Here is a 19,653-nt window from a genome sequence, read left to right on the forward strand (position 1 = left end):
GTGATTCTTGTTGCATCTGTCACTTAAATCATTATGTTGAAGGACTGTTAGAGAACAAACAACTTAAAAGGATGAAATGAATGAAGTAACAAATCATTTTGTAGGTCACAGTTAGAATGTTGTGTTCTGTTTGGGCACCTTTAGGTAGCATATTAAGACAGTTGAGAGAGAGAGGAGAGATTCACTAAGATACCAGGGTTGAAAGATTTGTTTGAGAAACAAGAACAACTGGGGCTCTTCTCATTAGAATAAGGAAGGTTTAAGAGAAGTTCTGATAGAGGTGTTCAAAAATTAAGAAGTTTTGATGAAGCAAATTAGGGTAAAAACTATTTCCACTGTTTAGTGAGTTGGTAACTGAAAGACAGAAAGTTGGGATTATCACCAAACAAATTAAAGGTTAGATGTTTTTTATATGCATAGGTTTGTTGAGGCATGGAATGTTCTACAAAAACATCCATAACTCACTGCAGTAAGTTAGGGCTTGATCATTTCAGTCTTAAATACTCTTTTAACATGATAAAGATTAATTACTGCCAGTCAACCTGCCCGGCACCGAGAAGTAACTATTACAAGTGCAGTAGGTTATTTCTTCAAGTTTTGATTGTTTCTGGAGATTTAAAAAAAAATTTAGTTTTCCCTTCTGTCTTTTTCTTTCTCTCAATCTTTCTTTCCTTGTCTTTATTTCTCTTTCTGTACCTGATTTGACATTGAATACATGATTCTAATTTACACTTTCTTGTTCAGACCTTGTGCTGTACATTTCACAACTCTTCAATCTGATTGGTTAAGGAGGTGCACAGTTGCTTGCCCTGTTCACTCAGATTCCCTGTACAGGCATCGTGCCATTTCCATCTCGCATTTCTGGCAACTTGCAGGGAAAAATAAACATTATATGGGCAAGGGAAAGTGTAACTAAGAGTGGGTGCCATTATTTGGGTTGCCAGAGTAAAATTTGGGCCTAATTTAGGAGCAACTCCGAATGTGCCATCATGATAGTTTCTATTTTGTAAACTAGCTGTATCCTTATTTACTAAGATTGTCAATTAATGTTGAATTTTTAGGAAGTTTTGTGTTATGAGCATGTCAGCTGGGAACTAGATTGACACTACCAATATTTATTTCATGTGGAACCCTTGCAAGACAGAGAGGATCTTTCTCCCAGCTGTCTTGCTAGATTTGAACCCAGGTCCAGAGCTGAAAAGCTAATCCATTGTGCCACTCAATCTCCAAACTGCCCTTATCTGCATCAAATGTATCTGCTTTCCCCTTTCTCACTTATTTTTGATCCCTCTCAAAGTAGTTGAATATTAATAAATAATGACTTTGAAACTATTGAATTTGCAATAGAATTCAGAAGTCATGCCCTTTACAAGGTTATTGAATTTTGTACGTTTATAAAATGGATAATAAATATACCTGGGGAAGTAATACTTCACTGTATAGTTGTATATTAAATGTGTAGAAAATTTATTTTGTAGATACGACGGAAAATTTAGCATGGAGACAGTACTCGGGTTGGGGCGTTTTTATGACCGAGTCACTGTAATACTTAAGATTCTGCAATTTTCATTTTTTACTCATTCTGTCAGGTTCAGTGACGCCTGGTGTTGTTCCTCCTTGTGCTGCTCCACTGTCGCTACCACCACCTCCCCCACCTCTACCAACCCCGCCTGCTCTTCAGCAGAGTGTGTCTGCGATTGACCTCATCAAAGAAAGAAGAAGAAAGAAAGCTGACGGTAGTCACATTACAGCTCTTCCTAAGCAGCAAACTATGCCAAACATGTTAGATGTTCTAAAAGACATCGATAAGGTGAAACTACGATCTGTGAAGAAGTATGTATTTTCAGATTCCTTTACTTATACTTGGCTAGTTTTGTTCCCAATTTACTGCAAAGAGATTTTACTTGTCCCACTGAGACTTTTCAGATTTTAGCAAAGGGGTATATATAAAATCTATACATAGACTTGTAAGCATCACCTATGTTATTCTTTATGTCTGGTGAAGTTTGTACATTATTATAGAATTATCATCACAGTGGAAATGATGTGTTACCCTATTTATACAATAAGTATTGTAAATACAAAAGTGAAATACTGCAGATGCTGGAAACCTGAAATAAAAAATAGAAATGCTGGAAATACTTAACAGGTCAGGCAGCATCTGTGGAGAGAGAAATAGAGATCGCTAACCTTTTCCAGTTCTGACGAAAGGTGATCGACCTGAAACATAACTCTGTTTCTCTCTCAACAGATGCTACATGACCTGCTGAGTATTTCCAGCATTTTCAGTTTTTTATTTTAGATTTTTTAAATAAACTGTTTTGCAGATTAATTGAGGGGGGAGTGGTGGTGGTTTCAGGGTGGCAAATAGAAGGAAATCCTTGTGTTTAAAGGCTTCAGAGGTAATAGTCAGATAGCTGCACACTAAGCTTGGTACTTGTAAGCAAGTCAACAGCAGCATATAAAGGGAATGCAGAAAGCAAAATTTAAAAAAAGGAAAGATGATCAAAGATTTTAAGAAAACGAGAAGAAACAAAAAGAAGAACAAATGGCGAAAGAAAACCCTTTCTTATTGAGGTACAAAAATAAGATAGCAAAAAGCATTAAAAATGAAAGTTCTTTCACAATGTTGTTGGGACTGAACCAGTTGTTTAACAGCCAAGTACTATTTTAGCTTCTTTGTTTTATGACTATCGAGTTTATGGCTGCAAGTTTACCTTTTGGCGAATGGAAGCCGTCCACCGACTGAAAAGTCGGTGGCGAACCTGCTCCACCTGGCCTGGGGATCCGGACCACATTTTGCAGTCCCCAAGCCTTTAATTGGTTTGAGGCGGGACTTCCACCTCATTGAGGCAGCAAGTCGCGCTTAATGGAGCTGTCAGCCCATCAGTGGGCTGGCAGCTCTCTGTCCCAGCAGCGCCACCAGGAGCGGTAGCCACTGCTGGGACTGCAACTCAGCTGAAGATGGAAGATGTTGGAGAGCACAGAGAACAGAAAAGTTTTTGGGGCCTCGCTGGGGGCAGTCAGTCGGGCCCTGACCAGCCAAGGATGGTTGGGGCATCAGGCATGGGGGGTAGTCCTCCATTAGGCACAGGGTGCCTGATCAGGAGGGCCCCCGCCCCTGCCCTCGCCTACTTTTAACAGGCGGCTTTTCTTGGACCTGGGCTGCCCGCCAGCCAAAGGTAAAATCCCCATGGTGGCGGGCGGAGGCCCTTGAGTGGCCATTAACTGGCACTTAAGGGCCTTGATTGACCTGGGGCGGGCAGGCTGTTTTTCGCCACCGCCGCCCTGCATAAAGTGGTGGTGGGAGCAGATCGGGAAGGGCCCCCTGAGCCCCACTCAATTTTACGCCCCCTCTCTCTCCCCCCCCCCCCCCCCCCCCCCCGCCACCATCCTGCTATTTTGGGGGGGGGGGGGGGGGGGATGTAAAATTCTGGCCTAAGTCTAAGTAACTTTAACGTTTGTATCTGCTTCTACAGTCTCTAACTTGGTATTTGAGTAAAATTAAAAGCATCATTTTAATTTTTATCTCTGAACTAATATGCATGGGGAATAAATAAAAACATGAGAACCCAAAAAGAGTGCAAGAAGACCAAGAAAAGAACAGGAAAGAAAATGAACAAATCAGAAGAAGGGGCAAGAGTAAGCTTGCCAAAGAATTGGAATCGAGAGTGAGTGATATGCATGTGAATGCACAAAGCATTTAAAATTAAATTGTGGAGTTAGAAATGTTAACTATGGAGAGATATGTAATAGTAACTGTAAAAAGAAAGTGGCTTCATGTTGGACATATGTTTTTAGGAGAGATGGAGAGAAGGAAATTGAGGGATGGGTGGTAATGGATACTACCATAACACCAGAATGCATGGGTGCATTAAGAGATTGTATGAACACTATCTTTTTGGATTCTGTCTTAAGGAATAGGAAAGTAAATAGTACAAATCTTAATGTGCATTGTAGGCCACCAGCCAGTGTAGATGAGATGGAGGAGAGCATTTGTAATGATATGTAAGAACAACAGAGTAATGGTACTGAATGATTTTGACTGTTCCAAGAAAGACTTTGATAAATATTCTGTTAAAGTGGAGAACGCTTTTGAGAGTGCATCCAAGACTGCTTCTTAGATCAATATGTTTCTAATCCTACAGGAAAGAGACATTGTTTGATTTAGTTCTTGGAAATGAAATAACTGAGAGGAAGAAAACAATTGGTTAAAAATAAAATCACAAATTAATAGGTTCAATGAGGAAATAGGTACATACGGGCATACATGTAGGGGAGGTGGTGGTGTAGTGCTATTGTCACTGAACTCGTAACCCAGAGACCCAGGGTATTGCTCTGGGGACATGGGTTCAAATCCCACCACAGCACAAGGTGGAATTTGAATTCAATTAATAAATCACGAATTAAAAAGCTAGTCTAATGGCCATGAAACCATTGTTGATGGTTGTAAAAACCCATCTGCTTCACTAATGTCCTTTAGGGAAGGAAATCTGCTGTCCTTACCTGGTCTGGCCTACATGTGACTCCAGACCCACAGCAATGTGGTCGACTCTTACATGCCCTCTGAAATGGCCACTCAGTTGTATCCAACCACTACGAAGTCAATAAAAAGGAATGAAACCAGACGGACCACCCGGCATTGACCTAGGCACCAGAAACAACAACGGCAAACCCAGCCCTGTCGACCTTATTAACATCTGGGGGCTTGTGCCAAAGTTGGGAGAGCTGTCCCACAGTCTAGTCAAGCAACAGCCTTGACATGGTCATACTCACGGAATCATACTTGACAGACAATGTTCCAGACACTACCATCACCATCCCTGGGTATGTCCCACCGGCAGGACAGAGCCAGCAGAGGTGGCAGCACAGTGATATACAGTAGGGAGGGAGTTGCCCTGGGAGTCCTCAACATCGACTCTGAACCCCATGAAGTCTCACAGCATCAGGTCAAACATGGACAAGGAAACCTGCTGATTACCACCTACCGCCCTCCCTCAGCTGATGAGTCAGTACTCGTTGAACAGCACTTGGAGGAGCACTGAGGGTGGCAAGGGCACAGAATGTACTCTGGGTGGGGGACTTCAATGTCCATCACCAAGAGTGGCTCAGTAGCACCACGACTGACCGAGCTGGCTGAGTCCTAAAGGACATATCTGCTAGACTGGGTATGCGGCAGGTGGTGAGGGAACCAACAAGAGGGGAAAACATACTTGACCTCGTCCTCACCAAATTGCCTGCCGCAGATGCATCTGGCCATGACTGTATTGGTAGGAGTGATCACCACACAGTCATTGTGGAGACGAAGTCCCGCCTTTACATTGAGGATACCCTCCTTCGTGTTGTGTGGCACTACCACTGTGCTAAATGGGATAGATTTCAAACAAATCTAGCAGTGCAAAGCTGGGCATCCATGCGGCACTGTGGGCCATCAGCAGCAGCAGAATTGTACTCAACCACAATCTGTAACCTCATGGCCCGGCATATCCCCCACTCTACCATTACTGTCAAGCCAGGAGACCAACCCAGGTTCAATGAAGAGTGCAGGAGGGCATGTCAGGAGCAGCACCAGGCATACCTCAAAATGAGGTGTCAACCTGGTGAAGCTACAACACAGGACTATCTGCGTGCCAAACTGCATAAGCAGCATGCGATAGACAGAGCTAAGCGATCCCATAACAATGGATCAGATCTAAGCTCTGCAGTCTTGCCACATCCAGCCGTGAATGGTGGTGGACAATTAAACAAGTAACTGGAGGAGGTGGCTCCACAAATATCCCCTTCCTCAATGGTGGGGGAGCCCAGCACATCAGTGCGAAAGATAAGGCCGAAGCATCTGCAACACTCTTCAGCCTGAAGTGCCGAGTTGATGATCCATCTCGGCCACCTCCTGAAGTCCCCAGCATCACAGATGCCAGACTTCAGCCAATTCGATTCACTCCGCGTGATATCAAGGAACGACTGAAGGCACTGGATACTGCAAAGGCTATGGGCCCTGACAATATTCCGGCAATAGTACTTAAGACCTGTGCTCCAGAACTTGCCGCATCCCTAGCCAAGCTGTTCCAGTACAGCTACAACACTGGCTTCTACCCTGCAATGTGGAAAATTGCCCAGGTATTTCCTGTACACAAAAAGCAGGACAAGTCGAACCCGGCCAATTACCGCCCCATCAGCCTACTCTCAATCATCAGTAAAGCGATGGAAGGTGTCATCAACAGTGCCATGAAGCGGCACTTACTTAGCAATAACCTGCTCAGTGACACTCAGTTTTGGTTCCGCCATGGCCACTCAGCTCCTGACTTCATTACAGCCTTAGTTCAAACATGGACAAAAGAGTTGAACTCGAGGTGAGGTGACTGCCATGGAATTCAAGGCAGCATTTGACCGAGTATGGCATCAAGGAGCCCGAGCAAAATGAGGTCAATGGGAATCGGGGAAAACCCTCTGCTGGCTGGAGTCATACCTAGCGCAAAGGAAGCTGATTGTGGTTGTTGGAGGTCAATCATCTGAGCTCCAGGGCATCACTGCAGGAGTTCCTCAGGGTAGTGTCCTTCAATCATAAGGTCAGAAGTGGAGATGTTTGCTGATGATTGCACAATGTTCAGAACCATTCGTGACTCCTCAGATACTGAAACAGTCAGTGTAGAAATGCAGCAAGACGTGGACAGTATCCAGGCTTGGGTTGATAAGTGACAAGTAACATTCGCGTCACACAAGTGCCAGGCAATGACCATCTCCAACAAGAGAGAATCTAGGCATCTCCCTTGACATTCAATGGCATTACCATTGCTGATTCCCCCACTATCAACATCCTCGGGGCTACCATTGACCAGAGACTGAACTGGAGTAGCCAGATAAATACCGTGGCTACAAGAGCAGGTCAGAGGCTAGGAATCCTGCGGCGAGTAACTCGCCTCCTGACTCCCCAAAGCCTGTCACCATCTACAAGGCACAAGTCAGGAGTGTGATGGAATACTCTCCACTTGCCTGGATGGGTGTAGCTCCAACAACACTCAAGAAGCCCGACACCATCTAGGACAAAGCAGCCCGCTTGATTGGCACCCCATCTACAAGCATTCACTCCCTCCACCACCGACGCACAGTGGCAGCAGTGTGTACCATCTACAAGATGCACTGCAGCAACGCACCAAGGCTCCTTAGACAGCAAACCCACGATCTCTACCAACTTGAAGGACGAGGGCAGCAAATGCATGGAAACATCACCACCTGCAAGTTCCCCTCCAGGTCACACACCATCCTGACTTGGAACTATATCGCCGTTCCTTCACTGTCACTGGGTCAAAATCCTGGAACTCCCTTCCTAACAGCACTGTGGGTATACCTACCCCACGTGGACTGCAGCGGTTCAAGAAGGCAGCTCACCACCACCTTCTCAAGGGTAATTATTGATGGGCAATAAATGCTGGCCTGGCCAGCGACGCCCACATCCCATGAATGAATTTTAAAAAAAGAAATAGGAGGAGTAGGCCACTCGGCCCTTCGACCCTGCTCCGCCATTCAATAAGTTCATGGCTGAGCTGATTACTCCACATTTCTACCTACCCCCGATAACTTTCACCCTGTTGCTCATCAAGAATCTGTCTACATCTGCCTTAAAAATATTCAAAGACTCTGCTTCCACCGTCTTTTGAGGAGGGGAATTCCAAAGACGCACGACCCTCTCAGAGAAAAAATTTCTCCTCATCTGTCTTAAATGGGCAACACCTTACTTTTAAACAGTGACCCCTAGTTCTAGATTATCCCACAAGGGGAAACATCCTTTCCACATCCACCTTGTCAAGACCCCTCAGGATCATATATGTTTCAATCAGGTTGCCTCTTGCTTTTCTAAATTCCAACGGGTACAAGCCTAGCCTGTCCAGTCTTTCACTGTAAGACCGCCTGCCCATTTCAGGTATTAGTCTTGAAAGTGGTGGACAGGGTGCCAGTCAAGTGGGCTGCTTTGGCCTGGATGGTGTTGAGCTTCTCGAGTGCTGTTGGAACTGCACCCACCAAGGCAAGTGGACAGTATTCCATCACATTCCTGACTTGTGCCTTGTAAATGGTGGATAGGCATTAAGGAGACAGAAGGTACGTTACTCGCCGCAGAATTTCTAGCCTCTGACCTGCTCTTGTAGCCACACCATTTATGTGGCTGCTCTAGTTCAGCTTCTGGTCAATGGTAACTCCCCAGGATGCTGTGATGTTTAATGACAAAGTGTACACAATAATGAACTTGTGTATGAAAACAATAGATTTTCTCACTATATAATGATGACCTACTAAGAAGTCAGATTGCAGTACAAAACATTTATAACCAACTAAATTCTCCTGAGAAATTGATTAATCAAAGTGACTCCTGACAATGCAGCCCAGCGCTGACGTCATCAGAGCGCTCCAGCGGAAGGACTTTTGCTGTCAGTATGGTGCGCATATGCAGTCAATGCCAACAACCGGCTTGCCAGGACTAATTCGCTCATGTGCGTGAAAACGTCATCGCGCACTGCAACGTCAGCTCGCCACTCGCTCCTCGCGTTGTCATTTCTTCTCTCCTCTTCCCCCCCCCCCCCCCCCTGCTCTGCCTCTACTCCCCTCTCCCGCTTCTGGTCCCCGCTCCCTCAGGAACACAAGAAATAGGGGCAGAAGTAGACCATATGGTCCATCGAGCCTGCTCTACCATTCAGTACGATCATAGCTGATCTTGGGCTTCAGTTCCACTTTCCTGCCTGATCCCCATATCCCTTGATTCCCTGAGAGACCTAAAATCTATTTATCTCAGCCTTAAATGTATTCAATGATGGAGCATCCACAACCCTCTGGGGTAGAAATTTCCAAAGATTCACAACCCTTTGAGTGTACTAATTTCTCCGCTGCTCAGTCCTGAATGATTGGCCTCTTATCCTGAGACTGTCACCATGTTCTAGATTCCCCGATCAGTGGAAACAATCTCTCAGCTTCTACCCTATCAAGCCCTTTTAGAATCTTGTATGTCTCAATTAGATCACCTCTCATTCTTCTAAACTCCAGAGAATATAGGCCTAATTTACTCAGCCTCTCATCATACGACAACTCGCTCATCCCAGGGACCAATTTAGTAAATCTTCGCTGCACCACTTCCAGTGCAAGTATATCCTTTCTTAAATGTGGAGACCAAAACTGCACGCAATATTCCAGGTGCGTTCTCACCAAAGCCCTGTAAGACTTTTTGTCTGAAGAGGGGTGAGGAGGGATTTCTTCACCCAGAGAGTGGTGAACCTGTGAAACTCTCTACCACAGAAAGCAGTTGAGGCCAAATCATTAAATATATTCAAGAAAGAGTTAGATATAGTTCTTAGGGCTAATGGGATCAAGGGATACGGGGAGAAAGCGGGAACAGGTTACTGAGTTTGGATGATCAGCCATGGTTGTATTGAATGGTGAGCAGGTTCAAAGGGCTGAATGGCCTACTCCTGCTCCTATTTTTCTATGTTTTTTTATTCCTGTACTCCAATCCCCTTGCAGTTAAGGCCAACATGCCATTTCTCTTCCTAATTGCCTGCTGCACCTGCATGTTAACTTTGTGCGTTCCTTGTATGAGTACCCCCAAGTGTCTCTGAATATCAACACTTACCAGTTTCACACCTTTTTCAAAAAATTCTGCTCTTCTATTTTTACAACCAAACAACTTCACACTTCCCTACATTCAACTCCTCCCGCGATCGCTGCCTCTCTTCCCTGCATTGAGGAAGAGGGGGAGAGAGAGTGAGTGACAAGATAGTCAGGGGAGAGAGCGGGAGGGAGCAGGAAGACTGCGAGCTGGAGAGAGCGGGGAGGAAGTGGCGAGGCAAGTGGGGGAGAAACGGCAGGTGGCGAGGCGGGGGGTGAGTGATGAGAAGTGCAATGGCAGGAGAGAGCAGGGTACTGTTGGGGATGGGATGGAGGCAGCGTTCACAGCTACAGGGGATTTGGGTTTCATTGTTTTTTGTGATAAATTGAGTAGTGCCATCTTTACTTCTGGCAGCTGCCAAAAATGTCACAGACAGTGACATTTCAGAGCATGAGGCTGCATTTGTGCATGTGCCAGTACTGCACCACCTAGTGGTTGTGTTTTCAGCAAACACAGCCTTGAATAATTGACTTATAGTACCATTTAAACAGGTACATGCCTTGCAGTACAGCGTGCCTGAAGTCTAAGCCATTACTGTGAGCAATAGGTCCTGATGCCAGTAGTAAAGTGAACAGTAAAAGACTTTCCAAAATGGCTACCTTAAGCAAAATAGTGTTGTTGGAGAGTCTACAACAATGTACTGTAAGCATTTCCTTTTAAGTATGATGAAATGGAGAGGATATAAATAAACTCATGGGAAAGAATCTGGTCAACAATAGAGTGGGGGGAAAAAACTTCAGAATATAGGTTTTGGTCAGTCATTCACTGGGAAGTGTTGGAGAAAATGCATTGGTGCAGTTAGAATCACTTGTTTTTTGTGTGTTGCCTTTGCCATTCCTGCACCCCTCCCTACACTTCTTCCCATGTAGTCTCCTTGGGCTTTGAGTATCACCTAGAGTATTGTGTACATTTTTGGTCTCCTTATCTAAGGAAGGACATATTTGCCATAGAGAGCGTGCAAAGGCGGTTCACCAGATTAATCCCTGGGATAGCAGGATTGTCTTATGAGGAGAGATTGCAGAAACTGGGCATGTATTCTCTAGAGTTTCGAAGAATGAGAGGTGATCTCATTGAAACTTACAAAATTCTTACAAGGCATGACAGAGTAGATGTGGATAGGATGGTTCCTCTGGCTGGTGAGCCTAGAACCAGGGGACACAGACTCAGAATAAGGGGCAGGCCATTTAAGACTGAGGAGGAATTTCTTTACTCAGAAGGTGGTGAATCTGTGGAATTCTCTACCACAGAGCGCTGTGGAAGCTCAATCATTGAGCATGTTCATGACCGAAATCAATTGATTTCTGGATACTAATGACATAGAGGGATATGGGGAAAAATGGCGGAGAGGTAGATGATCAGCCATGATCTGTTTGAATGGCGGAGCAGGCTCGACAGGCTGAATGGCCTACTGTGGCTCCTATTTCCTATGTTCCTATATGTTCCATCACAGTTGGGAAACTTTAGTGTGTTTTCAAGTATCCTGGCCCTTTGATTTACAGTAGTATTCAGATTCTTCAATATGACTTAATATCTAATATGAAGTCCTAGCCTCGAAACATGTAACTATTCTATGATAGAAGGAGGCCATTCAGCCCATTGTGTCCATGTTGGCTCTCTGCAAGAGCAACTTACCTAGTCCCACTCCCCTGCCTTATCCCCAGGGCCCTGCAGATTTTTTTCTCTTTTGAAAGTCACGATTGAATCTGCTTTCACCACACTTGAGCAGTGTATTCCAGATCCTAACCACTCATTACTGGAAAAAGATTTTTCCTTATGTCGCCATTGCTTCTTTTACTAGTCACCTCAAATCATTGCCCTCCAGTTCTTGGGAACAGTTTTTCCCTATCTACTCAGTCCAGACCCCTCATGATTTTGAACACCTCCAGCAAATCTCCTCTTAACCTTCTCCAAAGAGAACAACCCCCAGCTGCTTCAATCTATCCATGAAACTAGTTAAACATGGTTTGCCCTTAATGTGCTGACTTTCCTTAATTAATCCACATTTGTTAATTTTGCCTCAGATTATTGTTTCTGAAAGCTTTCCCACCATTGTTAAACTGACTGCCCTGTAGTTGCTGGCCTTATTCTTACACTCTTTCTAGAACAAGGGTGTAATATTTCCTATTCCCCAGTCCTCTGGCACCACCCCTGTACCTAAGGAGGATGGAAAGTTATGGCCAGTGCCTCCCTGAATCGTGAATAATTTCTGCACCCTCTCTAATGCCTTCACATCCTTCCTAAAATGTGGTGCCAAAAACTGGACACAATATTCCAGTTGAGGCCAAAACAGTGTTTTATGCAGGTTTGTTATAACGTCCTTGCTTTTGTACTCTATGCCCCTGTTTATAAAGCACAGGATCCTATATGCTTTATTGACTGCTTTCTCAACCTGCCCTGCCACATTTAATGATTTGTGCACATATATTCGAAGGTCCCTCTGCTCCTGCACCCTTTTTAGAATTGTATCCATTATTTTGTATTGCCTCTCCTCGTTCTTCCTACCAAAATGAATCACTTAACACTTCTCTATTAAATTTTATCCGCCACTTATCTGCCCATTCCACCAGTTTGTCTATGTCCTCTTGAAGTTTATCACTATCCTCACAGTTCACAATACTTCCAAGTTTTGTGTCATCTGCAAATTTTGAAATTATGCCCTCTGGACCAAAGTGTAGGTCATCAATAATTATCCGGAAAAGCAGGGGTACTAACACTGACCTCTGGGAACCCCACTGGATACTTCCTCCAGTCCAGAAAAAAACCATTCACCACTACTCGCTGTTTCCTGTCATTCAGCCAATTTTGTATCCAAGCTGCTACTGCCTCTTTTATTCCATGGGGTCCAACTTTGCCGACAAGCCTGTTATGTGGCACCTCATCAAATGCCTTTTGGAAGTCCATGTACACCACATTACCCTCATCAAAAAAACTCAAGCAAATTAGTTAAACATGATTTGCCTTTAACAAATCCATGCTGACTTTCCTTAATTAATCCACATTTGTTAATTTTGTCCCAAATTACTGTTTCTAAAAGTTTTCCCACCATGGTTAAACTGACTGGCCTGTAGTTGCTGGCCTTATTCTTTCACTCTATCTTGAACAAGGGTGTAATATTTCCTATTCTCCAATCCTCTGGCACCACCCGTGTATCTCAGAAGGATTGGAAGGTTGCCAGTGCCTCCTCGGTTTCCAACATTGCTTCCTTCAGTATCCTTGGATGCATCTCATCCAGTCCTGGTGACTTATTAACATTAAGTACAGCCAGCCTATCTAATACCTCCTGTATCAGTTTTTAGCCCATCCAGTGTTTCAACTATCTTCTCTTTCACTGACTTGGGCAGCATCTTCTTTCTTGGCAAAGACAGACACAAAGTAATCATTTAGTACCTCAGCCATGCCCCCTGCCTCCATGAATAAATCCCCTTTTAGGTCCGTAATCGGCCCCACTCTTCCTTTTACCAACCTTTTACTATTTATATGCCTATAGAAGACTTTTGGATTTCCTTTTATATTAGCTACCTGTCTCGTCTCATACTCTCGTTGCTTTTTTTATGTTTTCTTCGCTCCCCCTCTGAACCTTCTATATTCATCCTAGTTCTCACATATTATCCACAAGACATCTATCATATGCACCCTTATTCTGCTTCATCTTACTCTCTATCTATTTCATCATCCAGGGAGCTCTGGATTTGTTTGTCCTACCTTTCCCCTCATAAGAATGTACCTTGACTATACCTTATCTCCTCTTTAAAGGCAGTCCATTGTTCCATTGCAGTTTTGCCTGCCAATCTTTGATTTCGGTTTACCTGAGCCAGATCCATTCTCACCCCAATGAAGCTGGCCCTCCCCAATTAATTATTTTTATCCTGGATTGCTCCTCCTCCTTTTCTGTAGCCAACCTAAATCTTATGATACTATAGTTTCAGTTATGAAGATAGATTGGCGATGTTAGGACTGTTTTCCTTGAAAAAGAGAAGGCTGAGAGGTGATTTGATAGGGGTATTCAAAATCATGGGTCTGGACAGAGTAGATAGAGAGAAACTGTTCCTACTTGTGAGAGGATCGAGATCGGGAGGGCACAGATTTAAAGTGTTTGGTAAGAGAAGCAAAAGTGACATGAGGAAAAACCTTTTCACACAGCGAGTGGTTAAGGTCTGGAATGCGCTGCCTGAGAAAGAGGTGGAGGCAGGTTCAATTGAAGCATTCCGAAGGGAATTAGACAGTTATGTGAAAAGGAAGAATGTGCAGGGTTATGGGGAATGGGACTGAGGGAATTGCACTTTCAGAGAGCCAGTGTGGACATGATGGGTTGAATGGCCTCCTGCGCTGTAACAATTCTGTGATTCTATGATCACTGTCCCCTAAATGTTCCCCTGCTGACACTCGATTCACTTGACCCACCTCATTCCCCAGAACCGGATCCAGCAATGTCTCCTTTCTCGTTGGACTGGAAACATACTGATGTAGGAGATTCTTCTGAACACACCAGAACTCTTGCCCCTCTCTCCCTTTTATACTATTACACTCCCAGTCTACAGTAGGATAATTAAAATCCCCCATTATAACTATAACTTTTGCACCTCTATAAATTTCCCTCTACTTGGTGGCCTATAGAATATACCCAGCAGTGTAACGGTGCCTCTATTGTTTCTTAGCTTTAACCAAATAGATTCTGTCCTTGACCCCTCTAGGACATCCTCTCTCTCCAGCACTGTAATGTTCTCCTTAATACTGCTATCCATCTCCTTTCTTTCCTGAATACCTTGTATCCAGAAATATTTAGTACCCAGTCCAGACCTTTTTTGAGCCACGTCTTCGTTATCACCACAACATCATATTTCCACTTGGCTATCTGCGCCTGCAGCTCACCAACCTTATTTACCACATTCCACGCATTCACATACAAGGACAGTAAACCTAATTTAGACCTTGTTACATTCCATGCTACTCTGACCACCCCCGCCGCCCAGTTCCTTACTATTTCCTACACTAGTGCCGTCTATCTTTCTCAATTTTCTCTGCACCTTGGTTTTCCTCTCTAATAGTTCCTCCTGTTTCCTGCACCCCTGCTAAGTTAGTTTAAACCCTCCCCAATAGTGCCAGCAAATCGTCCTGCAAGGACATTGGTCCTGGCTGTGTTCAGGTGCGTCCTGTCCGGCCTTTACAAGTTCCATCTCCCCAGGACCAGTGCCAGTGTCGCAGGAATCTAAAGCTCCCTCGTGCACCATTTCTCCAGTCCACATTCATCTGCTGTATCCTCCTATTTCTATACTCACTAGCATGTGATCCTGGGAGTAATCTGGAGATTACTACCTTTGAGATCCTACTTGCTAGTTTCTTCCCTAGCTCCGTAACTTTGCCTGCAAGACCTCATCCCTCTTTTCTACCTACATCGTTGGTACCGATATGGACCATGACTGCTGGCTGTTCACCCTCCCCCTCAGTGTGTATCCTTGACCCTGGCACCAGGGATGCAACATACCATCCTGGATTCACGTCTGTGGTCGCAGAAACACCTATCTATTCCCCTAATTATTGAATCCCCTATCACTATTGCTTTTCCAATGTTCGTGCTGCCCACCCCCACCCCCCACCGCCCAAACCAATGCCCGTACAGCTGAGCCATCCTAAGTGCCGTGTACTAGGCTCTAGCTGCACACCCCACAGGAACCATCACTCTCAACAGTATTCAGAATGGAATACTAGTTGGAGAGTGAGATGCACTCAGGAGCTCCTGCACTACCTGCCTGATCCTCCTTGACTTCCTGGTGGTCACTCATTCCCTCTCTACCTGCATACCCTTAAGCTGTGAGATGACTACATCAATAAACATGCTATTCACGAAACTCTCATTCGCACAGATGTGCCACAGTGATGCCAGCTCCTGCTCAAGCTCTGAAACCTGAACCTGCAGCTGACGGCACTTCTTGCCCCTGTGGTTGTCTAAGTCAAGAGAAGCGTCTCGAAATTCCCACATGGAACCAATGTGATTTATAAAAATGTCTTCAACAATTACTTATACATGGGTGCACTGTGTAGATAAACATTAATGGCGAGTTGCAAATATGGTTTAGTGTTTCACTCCATGCTTTATCAATATGCTGAGATTATAGCAAAGCAAATAATGTTTAAAATGAGACGTTCTCTTTAGTTGGATGAAAATGGCTTTATGGCATAGTTGCACTGCAGCTTTTGCATTGATGCAACAGAACTTTGACAAAATTGCAACATAACTGGGGCATGAAATCACTGAACTGATGGCACATTAAATTTAAGAAGTATAGGTTCACAACAAGGAGATAACTTGCATTCCTTCAGATTCACACAGATAGAATCGGATGCTTCAATTTTAAAACATTTAAATTTAATAAGGAGCCATAGTCCCATTGTCTCCTTACAAGAATCAAAATAATCACCAGCATTTATGTACTGTGTAAGCATGCATCTACAGAGATATGCTTGCCTGACCATATAGTATAGCAGAATTGGAAATTTAAGTCAGCACTGTTGGTCTTACATTACTATAAAGCAGATGCTACTGTTGATTATTATATGCATTACAACAGTGTTATTAGAAATGACTTATTTTGAATGTCAATTTAAAAATATTTTCATTACAGATCTATAGATGATTTAAAGCCCAAACCAGACCAGTGTACAGCAGATCCAACAGCACTAATAGCAGCAGCTTTAAAACGCAAATTTGCACATCGCTACAAGAATGATAGCTGTAGTGAAAATCAATCTTCAAACTCTGACTTCCAGACAAACACAGAACCCCCAAAGGTAAGCAGAAATTTAAGGCAATTATTCACAGTTCGATTCTTTGAAATAAAGTATTTCAGCAATATGAAATTGTTGATCTGTATTTTTGGGATAATGCCTTTGAATTTTCTCCCCTTTGTCTTGTGAAGTTCCTTTGTACGGTATAAAAAACACAAGTCTTTCAAAATACTGCTGCTACCAACTCCTTTCAGCTTTCTATCCCCTTCCATACCCATTAGTCCTCTAACTCATGCCTTTAGTGCATCACCCCCTCCTTTTGCATCACCTTTGGTTACAGAGTCGTCAGTTGCCTTGGCCCTACTCTGGAATTCTCTGCCTAAACTATTCTGTCTCTCCACTTCTCTTTTCATCTTTCACAAACCTTCTCGAAACCCAATATTGAACCAAACCTTTTCTAACTCTCCCACCATGGCTCGGCATTCATTCATTCCTTTGATATTTATCTTCTCTTGCGCACTGTGGGACCTTTTCTGTTGTTACAACCGAGGTGGGAGGAGTGCACTGTTAACTCAGTCCTACTTCTACACAAGTCACAACATATATTTAAAATTTTCCCACTTACCGAAACAGTCAATCAGATACTCCTATTTTTCCTCAGAGTGAAGCACACCAACCAGGTTTCTTCATTAACCAATTAATATATCCGTTTTTATAAACCAAGTCTTAACCAGTAATGAAGTAAAACATACGCACAAATGGAAATATTAAAGCCCCTTATTTTATCCTAGCCCTCACACATACACAACTGGCTAACCGGGGGGAAAAAAGGATTTTTTGTTTACAGCTGTTACTAAGAAATAGAAGGAATAAAAAATAACACCTATGCTTAAAAGGTGGTATGGAAGGAAGTCCTTTGTCTTGGTGAGGTGTCCTAAAGGCGAATAGGTGGCGGCCAGGAATCTTCCTAGAACAGTTCTTTCCAAGCAATGCTGATGAACAGTCTGGGTAGGCTTTCGAGAAATGCAGCTACAAAAGGCTTCACGTAGGTCTTACATCAGGTGTGCAGCAGCAAAGGTTTCAATTCTCTCCCATTCGATGCAAGGTTTTCTGCAAACCTTCAGGATTTCTTCAGATACAGGAGGCAACAGTACAACCTGATGCAGGATTTGCTTTTCAAGAGAAAAGATGGGCTGGCTGGATCTTCTGGCAGGTCAATAATCAAACTCTAACTACCTGTTTTTTAGCCAAACCAACTCGCTTTTTTTAAAAATTCAAAATGAAACCAACTTTTTCCAGTGACAAGTCCTATAACAGCCATAAATTCCTGACTTGTTAATAAGCAAATGGCTCTTCAGGTCAAAACACAACCCCCTGCTGTGTTTACTTGAAATCATGTGCATTCCAGTAAAAACCCGTTTACTGGTCATCCTTCTGTTGACCTTCCTTTTAAAAAAAAAAACAAAGTTTAGCTTCTTCAAGCTTCTAGCATCCATGAAATCCTTTTCAGTTTTTTAAAATATAGATTGTCAAATTTTAACAAAAAATAGAAACCCTCGTAACACATGTTAAAAGTGCTGTATGAATGCAAGTGGTTGTTACTTTATTATTGTTGCTATGATGCATTGTGCATTTAAAAATGATAAATGTTTTCTATGAATTGAAGTTCTTTGTCCTCAAAAGTTTAACTCCTTTTCCAGCATAGTAAAGTTTGTGCTTAATGAAGTAAACAGACAGAAGTTGGAACATAAAACTTTGTTATTAAATTTTATATTTTTCTTTTTTATAGTTTGGACAACACATGCTGAAGCCAACAGGAAAGAGAAAGCCATTGTTAGGAAATACATCTCAGTCTTGACTGGAAATTCAGGGGATGGGGGGGGTGTTGGAAAAAGGCTTGTCCTTTTCCCCAGTTTGGACTTTAATTCTCATTAGATTTGATTGTATGAAGAAATACTGCTACTATAAAATCTTGTCGTTTACATAAGCAATACTTCTAAAATCAGGTTTAAAAAATGCAAATTTTAACATTTGGTTTACTGCCTTGCTTTCATATGCCAGTTGGTGTTTTGCACGTACTCACAATGAGAAGGCATTTCTGTAGCCATATTCTAATGTTTTAAGTTATTGTGTTGCTGTTTGTATGTGTTTGTCCTAAATAAGGCACCTGAACTAACTAAATTGAATTAGATGCTTTGGCATTCACATTACCATTTAAACGATAATAAGCTGTGGTAGTCACTTAAGGCAGGTACTGTAGATTTTCTGTTACCCAGATCTTAAGTAGCTGCGTTTGGTAAATAAATAATGCTATACACTTATCCTAAAACTAAGACACACACCACAGGACCTCTTTAAAAATCAACTAGTTACAAAGTTTATTAATGTCTTTGTTTTTTTTAATTTAAAATATGAATGCTGATGATATCAATGATGTACTGGAATATTGCACTCAGCAGTGTGGGAGGCCTGAACTACCAAATGCAGTTAATGCTGCTTGAATTTAACCTCCTTCACTGACTCTTAACTCATTGAAGCCAACCCCTTACTGGTTAAACAAAAAGTTAAAAATTGACTAAAGGATGAAGCCAACTAAAAAGATGGTAACAAAAACAAGAAATGCTGGAATCGCTCAGCAGATCTGGCAGCATCTGTGGAAAGAGAAGCAGAGTTAACGTTTCGGGTCAGTGACCCTTCTTCGGAGTTCCGAAGAAGGGTCACTGACCCGAAACGTTAACTCTGCTTCTCTTTCCACAGATGCTGCCAGACCTGCTGAGTGATTCCAGCATTTCTTGTTTTTGTTTCAGATTTCCAGCATCCGCAGTATTTTGCTTTTAAAAAGATGGTAATGTTTATTATAATTTTTTTGTAGCTATCTAATTTGTAACCAGTCCTGATGGTAAAAGACTCTTTCATTTAAAATGCCAATCCTGAAAATACAGTACATCAATGCTTGCTTCAAAAAAGGTAATATTTTAGATGATGGTTGCAGCAAAGTACAAAACTTTGTCTAATACCAGTGGTATATGGATGGTAGTCTGGAAATGCACTAAGAACAGCTTTAAAATGAAGAAAATTAAGAGCTGCTGCAGTGGCTTAATATTGACCCAAATGACTTATGGCATGTAATATATTTACATTAAAACTACACTACAACTCCAATTCCCTAGATCCACTTATTTTAGAATAAGGGAAGGCATTAGACTAATTTCAGAAGATTATGGCAGGAATTTTATGCACCCCCCCCCCCCCCAAGAGCAAAAAGATGGCAGGGGGTGAAT

At 43.0% G+C, this 19,653-nt stretch overlaps 1 protein-coding gene across 4 annotated transcripts in view; it reads left to right on the forward strand.

Moving 5' to 3' along the window:
- mtfr1 (mitochondrial fission regulator 1) overlaps positions 1-19,023 on the forward strand; it is a 46,155-nt gene extending 27,132 nt beyond the window's left edge. For all 4 annotated transcript variants that reach the window (XM_068030906.1, XM_068030902.1, XM_068030904.1 and 1 more), the window contains 3 exons: positions 1,590-1,833; positions 16,270-16,435; positions 18,162-19,023. In XM_068030906.1, coding sequence (XP_067887007.1) covers positions 1,590-1,833; positions 16,270-16,435; positions 18,162-18,230 — 479 coding nt within the window. In that variant the 3' untranslated portion in view covers positions 18,231-19,023. The remainder of the gene's footprint in view (positions 1-1,589; positions 1,834-16,269; positions 16,436-18,161) is intronic.
- Positions 19,024-19,653: the final 630 nt, after the last annotated feature.

Source organism: Heterodontus francisci, chromosome 5, assembly GCF_036365525.1.
Source record: "Heterodontus francisci isolate sHetFra1 chromosome 5, sHetFra1.hap1, whole genome shotgun sequence".
NCBI classification, from domain to species: Eukaryota; Metazoa; Chordata; class Chondrichthyes; order Heterodontiformes; family Heterodontidae; genus Heterodontus; species Heterodontus francisci.